Genomic DNA, 10,930 nt, shown 5'->3' on the forward strand with positions numbered 1-10,930 from the left:
AGATAGATATATAGATATATAGATATATATATAGATAGATAGATAGATAGATAGATAGATAGATAGATAGATAGATAGATAGATAGATAGATAGATAGATAGATAGATTAGTTTTTTATTCATTCAGAAATAAAAAATGTATGAATTTTATTAAAAAACGAATATTAAAAAAGCTCTTTAAAGATTAAACCTAGTCGAATAAAACTGATATTTATTTTTTTTTTTAATATAACTATATATGTATTTTTTTTCTTTTTCACCATTACCCGTTCTCTGATCCACATTTAATTTATTTCTATTTATAGTTAATTTTATTACACTGGTATTTCTATATTTCATTAAAAGCCAAGCTATTAATACAACATTTAAAAATAAACTTAAAAATAAATAAAATTTAAAACTCCGTCGCAGCATATTTATGCTGTCGTTAATTATTTAAACTGAAATGTATAATATTGGACCTAAAACATATTTTTCCGTTTTTCCTGTAAAATTATTACACAGTTGTTTAAACATTACTAGCTATAAGCAAATACATATAATAATAATGTAAAAAGAAAAATATTTTTTAAATGCATGCTAATTAAACCTTACAATACTGATTATACCTTACAATATTCATTAAAACTTGAACTACATTAATGGAAATGGGCACTTATTGATCAACTGATTCATTTCAGTAAAACAAACAAATAGTTTTATATTAGTCCAAACATCTTGTGGTTATTGTTGTTTTACTTAATTATTTATTTTCTTTTTTCTTAATTAATGGAGAGAGGGTCGGTTTTTCCCTTTACCCAACCGTGAATTCGCGCCTGATTTAGGGTTAAACTTAGTCACCGACTATCCAGGTGACTGGCATTTTTACATGTACTTGTCCTACGAGGCAGTCAATCGTTAAGCTTAAGTTTTTTCAAGTGTCCACTCCAGAGGTGGAAAAAGAGATATGTTTAAGTATCAAAAAATATTTCTGAAATCAGAGATCAAAGTATATTTTCTAAATCCTTTATTTTTTTAAAGCTAAAAGAATTTACTTTCAGATGGCATACAACATTTTACATTTAAAGTTGTCTTGGTGCTGTTCAGACATACAAGCCGATACGGCTCAAGTTTTAAATTCTTAATATAAAATTCTTATGGGAAATTGCCATATAATATTATGCTAATAGTATTAGCCTAATACTAAAGTTGTAAAAAATATTGTAATAATGGCCATTTTCTGCAGAAAATACTGGTACTGGGTAACAGACTATTATACATAAATTTTTCGAAGTCAATTTTTGAAGATAACGTTAAATTGAGCCGATAATTTAACCGCCGCCAATATTTTCTACAATAAGCCGCCGCCCCGATCATTTTGCATCGTCTTGTATCTCGGGCGCTGTTATAACGTCTCGAAAACGGACAAAAATGTCATTTTGTCAGACGGAAAGTCAGATCAGAATTCAACGTTGATTAGACCTTTAGAAGGGTCTAATTTTTTTACATATTGTTTGATAATATTGAAGATAATTCCAATATTCTATAATATTATTAGTTGTTTTCTAGAACTTTAAGTTGATGCATTTTTGGAAAGGTGAAATTTTAAAGAAACTTTTATTCTTAATCTCTTGTTATTTCTTTTGAAACGATGCATGGAAAGTTCTCATACTTATATTGAGATTGTGGCTCTAAAAGTATCAAATAAGACCCGGGAGTACCACGGTACTTTTGAACACCAAATAGTATAAAAAAATAATATCGTACCATCCCTGGTCCACTCTCTTGCTTGCAAAGACGAAACACTCGAAGTTAGTTAGTTAGTTAGTTAGTTAGTTAGTTAGTTAGTTAGTAAGTTAGTTAGTTAGTTAGTTAGTTAGTTAGTTAGTTAGTTAGTTAGTCAGCTACTTAGTTATTAAACTATGTACTACAATTTTCCTATCTGGGAGTTTTTAAATTTTATTTCACAAAACAACATTCTGAAATTATTTACCTTATATTACAATAAAGATAACTAACAACAAAATCTTAAGAAAATATTATCTTAATTTAAATTCATACTTCTTCAAAAAAATTCAATTCTTCATATATTTTTAAAGATTTTTCTACAATTTCATTTCCATGACGCCACAATCTTTTATCTAATACTAGATTTGAAAGATCCTCTTTCTTGGGTGGCTCACGATAATGATTCATTTGAGCATCAGTAGCGGGAAATGTATAACCGTTACAGTTTACAACATAGTGAATTGCGAAATGATTATGTGTTGCTATAATATAATCAGTATTATGAAAACATTTCATAGCTTTGCCCAAAGATGCATGTTCTTTAACACGTCTTACATGCTGCAGCATATAAAAGTAATTGGGAAATCTTTCAGTTAAGATAGGTTCTTGTTGGTAATCTGGAAAATAGGCACACAAAAAACAAAGACTTTTATAACTCCTACACGTAGAGTTTTTTGTTTCAGCGGCTACTTTCACTAGATCATGCCATTTTGTGTAGTTTTTTAAAGGCAATGGTAACTCATCTATATCCCAGACCCCAATGTATTGAAATCTATACATATTTCTATAGATACAATCATTGTAGGCTATACCTTCGTGTAAAATAAATGGATACGGTTTAGTTTTTATTTGACGATGACGATAGTCGGGATAATTGGAGTATTTGAGACTAAAACTAAATGGACGATATTCTACAAATCCTGTACGCTGATAATATTCTAAAACTTTGGTGGTGTTTTCATGTATCTCTAGATTATACATGATTACTTTTTCGGCTCCTAGTACACGTAAAGTTTCTAAATATTCCACCACACGATAAGATAAATCAATATAAGGAAAATCTAAACCCTTTATGCAAACAGCAAATTCTTTTTTCTTTTCTGTAGCTTTTAAGGGACGATAAATCACTCTTAACATATTGGTAGCCTTATCACAGGGTGCTGCTACCAATGATACACTTTTCGGTAACCATTGCTCATAATCTTTAGGCAGAGTACATGTTAGAATATAAGGAAAACTATACTGAGAATCATGCGGCCATTCGTATCTCCATATAAGTTGTGTTTTCTCTACGGGCACTATAATCGGTTGGAATTTTTCTCTAAACCAAAATTGACAATATGTTGTTGGATAATCTTGAGGATTTTTTGATATTAAATCAATCATTGTTAGTATACGTATTAGTATTCTATTATTAGTCACATATGGCCTATTGTCTAGATAGGCACCAAATAGATGATAGGTTAGATTTCTGTTACGTAATATTTGCCAATATTCATTTTGAATATGAATATCCATGATGCCCGGATACCAGGCACAACTTAAATTGTATGATCGCATTGACACTAGAAAAGTTTCTAGATCTTCTATGGGCAAATAGGGTATATGTTTGGCAATACGTTCTTGTATGTCAAATTTACCGGGTTCTGTAAAGAGAGAAAAAAGATTTTTTTAATTTACAAGTTAGAATCTATAGTCGGGCATGGTCGATCATATAATACCCTACACAATTTGTTGTCAGGAAAAATTTTTCTAAAAGAGGGTTTATATAGGGGCAAACGTCTACTTCTTATAAAAATTTTGATAGAGAGAATTACTTAAGCAGAATTTGGCCGTGATATTAGCGTTTATGTACGAATTTTGACCTATATTCTTTTGGAATGCGACGTTATATGGGTTATGAGGTACGATTATTATCAAATTAAATCAGTATCATTTAGACTAATATAAAACTCAGTATTGCGGACTTACAATAACATTAAACATATGTATGAGATCAAAAGTCCTATTCTGATTTTGATTATTTTCAATGGGCTTCGACCTAGGGTCTATAAATGAGCATGTGTTTAATTTCATAACATTTTCTAGAAAATTGCGACATAAATCGAACAAGATGGACACACAGGCGGACAGACGGACGGACACTGCAACATCAAATCTAAAAGTAATTTTGAGCTGATTAGTATACAAGCTAGATGAAGAACCAATTTTTATATCTAACAAACATCTGCTGTCGGGTATAAAAAATTAAAAAAAAAAATTATTTCATTACCACTTCTTTGATCCACTTTTAATTTATTTTTGTTAAAAATAATTTTCTTTTCATTAAATTTTATATATAAACGTAAAAGACACAAAATAAGTATCATATTAAATACGAACATTATATAAAATTTCAAGTTTCTCCAAAGCATCTTGTCACTACTCTAGTAATAAATATAACTAAATTGTAGAATGTTACTACAGCAATTAAATGAGGCCTTAAAAATTCGATTATAAATAGAGAAAATTTTTAGTATCGTGTCGTAAACGAATTTAACCAATACCCAATGCAATAACACGATTCAGTCTTAAACGTTATAATTAGAAATTCGTTCAATATAGTTGAAAGCAAGTCACAGCTAATCAGTTGACTGCGAAAATAAATTAAATAATTTAATATTGAGCCGGAGATTTTGCCGTATATAAGATGTTGTTCATGTTCAGTCTCGATCTCTACTAGACTTAAAATAACTAAGAATTTATAATTTTGAAATACATATCAAGTAGTGTCCGTTAAACAACCAAAACAATATTGATTATATATTTTTGGTACAGACACAATATTGCTTATAATTATATACACTGTTACCTAGTATTCACTACCTCGAAATGAACAATCTGTCGTCTTTATATTAAAATATTCAAATTTCAAAATTGCTAAATGTTTTTATAGTAGTGGAAACGTTATTATGAGTTTGTGCTGATTTTTGTAATACTCATAAATATTGGTCCTACACCCACTTTAAGATATTCTACCAATCGGCTCAGAATCACACTCTAATACTACATCAAATTCGAAGAAATACATTTCGGCCACTATCATTCCTATTGTGCGCTTCTTTATAACCTACACCACTATGGTGGGGAGGGTATTATAAGTTTGTGCTGATGTTTGTAACATACAAAAATATTGGTCCAATACCTTAAAGTATACCGATAGATTCAGAATCATTTTTTGAGTCGATTAAGACATGTCCGTCCGTCTGTCCGGCTAGCTGTCCATGTAAACGTTGTGCGCAAGGTACAGGCCGCAATTTTCAAGATAATTTGATGAAATTTGGACCAAGCCTATTTTTTGGCACAGGGACGAACCCTATTGAAAATGGTTGAAATCGGTCCATTATTTCACCTAGCCCCCATACAACTTTTTATGCCATAATTACGTCAAATATTCTTTTATCTCTCTAAAAATTGGCACAAATAAGTCGTATATAAGTATAAATGAGACTGCAGATTTTCGTAAGGATCGGCCCTTATTTGACCCTAGCCCCCATACAAACCCCCCTTCAAAAAATGTCTTAAACGTCTAAAATTGACTTGTAACCATTTGTATTGCAATGAAACTCAACAAAATTAACTGTTATTTAAAAATATATCCTTTTCCCAAATTTACCGAGGATCGACCCATATATGACCTATATAAAGACTCATTTAGACATTTTTGCTTCATATTTGCTTAAATATTTTGGAATTATGGTAATATTCAACATAAAAGATTCTTTATAAACAAGTAGGAAAGTATAGTCGGGCATGGCCGACCATATGATACCCTACACCGATCCTTACGAAAATCTGCAGTATCATTTATAATTATATAAAACTTATTTGTGCCAATTTTTAGAGAGATAGCAGAATATTTGACGTAATTATAGCATAAAAAGTTCAAATCGGGAGGTACGGTTGTATGGGGGCTAGGTGAAATAATGGACCGATTTCAACCATTTTCAATAGGCTTCGTCCTTGTGCCAAAAAACATGCTTGGTCCAAATTTAATCAAATTATCTTGAAAATTGCGTACCTTGCGCACAAGGTTTACATGGACAGCCAGTCAGCCGGACAGACGGACGGACGGACATGTCTTAATCGACTCAAAAAATGATTCTGAATCGATCGGTATACTATAAGGTGGGTATTGGACCAATATTTTTGTATGTTACAAACATCAGCACAAACGTATACCCTATAGTGGTGTAGGGTACAAAAATAAAAAAAGAAATAAAAATTTTTAAAATATAGTCATGGTGTAGGGTATTATATGGTCGGCCATGCCCGACTATACTTTCCTACTTGTTTTATGAAAAAATAAGACAAAAATAAGACATTCTATCTGTAATCAGCATTTCACAATTTCCGACATATTCTGTTTCTGGTATGTGGTCAAGCATGTCCGATGATTGTGTATAACCTTCCAATGTATCCAATGTATATTACATTGATGACGTATTCTATAACCGCCTTTGGGCAGTTTGCTAAAGTAAAATAAAAGTTCAGTTTCTATTTTATAAAAGCCTATAAAAAGAGTATCGACTCTACTGTAGACTTGGCATTAGAGTAGACTATAGACTTGAATATTGAAAAGTCTATAGACCAGACTATAGACTAGATTATAGACTAGATTATAGACTAGATTATAGACCAGACTATAGACTAGATTATAGACTAGACTATAGACTAGATTATAGACTAGATTATAGATTATAGACGAGACTATAGCCTACACTATAGACTCGATTGTAGACTAGACTATAGACGAGACTATAGCCTATAGACAAGACTATAGATTAGACTGTAGGCTAGACTAAAGACTAGACTATAGACAAGACTATGGACTAGACTATAGACTAGACTATAGACTAGACTATAGACTAGACTATAGACTAGACTATAGACTAGACTATAGACTAGACTATAGACTAGACTATAGACTAGACTATAGACTAGACTATAGACTAGACTATAGACTAGACTATAGACTAGACTATAGACTTGACTATAGACTAGACTATAGACTAGACTATAGACTATACTATAGACTAGACTATAGACTAGACTATAGACATACTATAGACTAGACTATAGACTAGACTATAGACTAGACTATAGACTAGACTATAGACTAGACTATAGACTAGACTATAGACTAGACTATAGACTAGACTATAGACTAGACTATAGACTAGACTATAGACTAGACTATAGACTAGACTATAGACTAGACTATAGACTAGACTATAGACTAGACTATAGACTAGACTATAGACTAGACTATAGACTACACTATATACTAGACTATAGACTAGACTATAAACTATACTGAAGACTATAGGTGAGACTATACCCTAGATTATAGACTAAACTATAGACTATACTATGGACTAGACTATAGACCAGACTATAGCCTACACTATAGACTAAACTATAAACTAGACTATAGAGTAGACTATAGCCTACACTATAGACTAAACTATAAACTATACTATAGATTAGACTATGAACTAGACTATAAAAACACTACAGACTAGACTATAGACTAGACTGTAGACTAGACTAGACTATAGACTAGACTATAGACTAGACTATAGACTAGACTATAGACTAGACTATAGACTAGACTATAGACTAGACTATAGACTAGACTATAGACTAGACTATAGACTAGACTATAGACTAAACTATAGACTAGACTATAGACTAGACTATAGACTAGACTATAGACTAGACTATAGACTAGACTAGACTCTGGACTAGACTATAGACTAGATTAGACTCTGGACTAGACTATAGACTAGACTATAGACTAGACTATAGACTAGACTATAGACTAGACTATAGACTAGACTATAGACTAGACTATAGACTAGACTATAGACTAGACTAAAGACTAGACTATAGACTAGACTATAGACTAGACTATAGACTAGACTATAGACTAGACTATAGACTAGACTATAGACTAGACTATAGACTAGACTATAGACTAGACTATAGACTAGACTATAGACTAGACTATAGACTAGACTATAGACTAGACTATAGACTAGACTATAGACTAGACTATAGACTAGACTATAGACTAGACTATAGACTAGACTATAGACTAGACTATAGACTAGACTATAGACTAGACTATAGGCTAAACTATAGACTAGACTATCGACTAGACTATAGACTAGACTATAGACTAGACTATAGACTAGACTATAGACTAGACTATAGACTAGACTATAGACTAGACTATAGACTAGACTATAGACTAGACTATAGACTAGACTATAGACTAGACTATAGACTAGACTATAGACTAGACTATAGACAAGACTATAGATAGACTAGAACTAGACTATAGACTAGACTATAGACTAGACTATAGACTATAGACTATACTAGACTATAGACTAGACTATAGACTAGACTATAGACTATAGATAGACTAGACTATAGACTAGACTATAACTAGACTATAGACTAGACTAGACTATAGACTATACGATACTAACTAGACTATACGAGACTAGATACTATAGACTAGACTAGACTATAGACTAGACTAGACTATAGACTATACTAGACTATAGACTAGACTAGACTATAGACTAGACTAGACTAGACTATAGACTAGACTAACTATAGACTAGACTAGAACTATAGACTAGACTAGACTATAGACTATAGACTATAACTATAGACTATAGACTATAGACTATAGACTAGACTGATATACTATAGACTATAGACTATAGACTATAGACTATAGACTATAGACTATAGACTATAGACTATAGACTAGACTAGACTATAGACTAGACTAGACTAGACTATAGACTAGACTAACATAGACTAGACTATAGACTAGACTAGACTAGACTAGACTAGACTAGACTAGACTAGACTAGACTACTAGAGACTAGACTATAGACTAGACTATAGACTAGACTATAGACTAGAATATAGACTATAGACTAGACTATAGACTAGACTATAGACTAGACTATAGACTAGACTATAGACTAGACTATAGACTAGACTATAGACTAGACTATAGACTAGACTATAGACTAGACTATAGACTAGATTATAGACTAGACTATAGACTAGACTATAGACTAGACTGTAGACTAGACTATAGACTAGACTATAGACTAGACTATAGACTAGACTATAGACTAGACTATAGAGTAGACTATAAACTAGACTATAGACTAGACTATAGACTAGACTATAGACTAGACTATAGACTAGACTATAGACTAGACTATAGACTAGACTATAGACTAGACTATAGACTAGACTATAGACTAGACTATAGACTAGACTATAGACTAGACTATAGAGTAGACTATAGACTAGACTATAGACTAGACTATAGACTAGACTATAGACTAGACTATATACTAGACTATAGACTAGACTATAACTAGACTATAGACTAGACTATAGACTAGACAATAGACTAGACTATAGACTAGACTATAGACTAGACTATAGACTAGACTATAGACTAGACTATAGACTAGACTATAGACTAGACTATAGACTAGACTATAGACTAGACTATAGACTAGACTATAGACTAGACTATAGACTTGACTATAGACTAGACTAAAGACTAGACTATAGACTAGACTATAGACTAGACTATAGACTTGACTATAGACTAGACTATAGACTAGACTATAGACTAGACTATATACTAGACTATAGACTAGACTATAGACTAGACTATAGACTAGACTAGACTATAGACTAGACTAGACTATAGACTAGACTATAGACTAGACTATAGACTGGACTATAGACTAGACTATAGACTAAACTATAGACTAGACTATAGACTAGACTATAGACTAGACTATAGACTAGACTATAGACTAGACTATAGACTAGACTATAGACTAGACTATAGACTAGACTATAGAATAGACTATAGACTAGACTATAGACTAGACTATAGACTAGACTATAGACTAGACTATAGACTAGACTTTAGACAGGGCTATAGACTAGACTATAGACTAGACTATAGACTAGACTATAGACTAGACTATAGACTAGACTATAGACTAGACTATAGACTACGATATTCTACAAATCCTGTACGATATTCTACAAATCCTGTACGTTGATAATAATTTAAAACTTTGGTCATATTTTCATGTACCTCCAAGTTATAAATTATTACTATAGACTAGACTATAGACTAGAATATAGACTGGACTATAGACTAGACTATAGACTGGACTATAGACTAGACTATAGACTACATTAAAGAGTAGGCTATAGACTAGATTAGTTCAGTTATAGTTCTAGACTATAGACTGTACAATAGACTAGACTTTATACTATAGAGCTATAATAGATTCTAGTCTATAGTCTTGACTTGAATCTAGTATAGTAAATTGTAATAAAATTAAAAAAATATCTTTGAATATATTTTGATTTGCTGTAATTAATATATATTTATTTCATTTTAGACAATAATTGTTTTAAACCAAAAATATCTATGTAGTTGTTGTTGTAGTAGTTGTTGTTGTACGGAATGGACAAAGTGGTGATCTACGTAAACAGGCAAAGAATAAGAAGGTGGATTCAGCTACTGGTGCACTGAACAAGAGTAAACTTGCTACAACCATCAGGTATAAGAACAAAGTCGTTAACTGCATTTTGTTAATTGTTTTAACAAACGAAGATCGATTGACTTTAACTTGAGTAAACTGAATGCATTGCTGACATCTAGATCAGGGATATTTATACGAGAAATAGGTCAATGTTATTTTTTCTATTGTTTGAACAAGTGTTATTACTCAATACTTTAATTCTTGAATAACAAGTCTGAAGACAATATTTATGTATGTAAATATTTGAATTACAGCAATTTTAAAATGAAAACAATTTTTGTAGAATGTGATCTGTTCTTGGGAAAATACGCAAATTATATTTTGCAATAATACCTAATATTTGCATTAGAATTGATCATCCTATTGTATATGTTTTTAATACTTGATAGATATATGTAACATAGATACTTAACTGAGAACCCTACTGAAAGTTGATTTAGTCTATACATTGCTTATTTAACTAATAGCAAATTATGACATGTAAATATTTGAAACTCAAAGTTAAG

At 31.2% G+C, this 10,930-nt stretch overlaps 2 protein-coding genes across 2 annotated transcripts; both read right to left on the reverse strand.

Moving 5' to 3' along the window:
• Positions 1-1,509: 1,509 nt before the first annotated feature.
• LOC124420340 lies at positions 1,510-4,136 on the reverse strand. Its single transcript, XM_046952805.1, has 2 exons — positions 4,040-4,136; positions 1,510-3,413 (listed from the first exon to the last, which is right to left on the reverse strand). Exons 1-2 carry the CDS (start codon positions 4,134-4,136, stop codon positions 2,035-2,037), a joined length of 1,476 nt encoding a protein of 491 aa, XP_046808761.1. The 3' UTR covers positions 1,510-2,034.
• A 6,103-nt stretch (positions 4,137-10,239) lies between these two features.
• Positions 10,240-10,525, reverse strand: LOC111677632. Its single transcript, XM_023438793.2, has one exon. The coding sequence runs from the start codon at positions 10,467-10,469 to the stop codon at positions 10,308-10,310; it is 162 nt and encodes a 53-aa protein (XP_023294561.2). The 5' UTR covers positions 10,470-10,525; the 3' UTR covers positions 10,240-10,307.
• Positions 10,526-10,930: the final 405 nt, after the last annotated feature.

This window comes from Lucilia cuprina, chromosome 5 (assembly GCF_022045245.1).
Source record: "Lucilia cuprina isolate Lc7/37 chromosome 5, ASM2204524v1, whole genome shotgun sequence".
NCBI classification, from domain to species: Eukaryota; Metazoa; Arthropoda; class Insecta; order Diptera; family Calliphoridae; genus Lucilia; species Lucilia cuprina.

Bases quoted from the DNA above. Each gene is read 5' to 3' on its own strand.
- LOC111677632 (XM_023438793.2), bottom strand. From the start codon at position 10,469: ATGCAGTTAACGACTTTGTTCTTATACCTGATGGTTGTAGCAAGTTTA.
- LOC124420340 (XM_046952805.1), bottom strand. From the start codon at position 4,136: ATGATACTTATTTTGTGTCTTTTACGTTTATATATAAAATTTAATGAA. The intron at 3,414-4,039 runs GTAATGAAATAA...CTCTCTTTACAG, and splicing joins AAAAGTGGATCAAAGAAGTG to AACCCGGTAAATTTGACATA.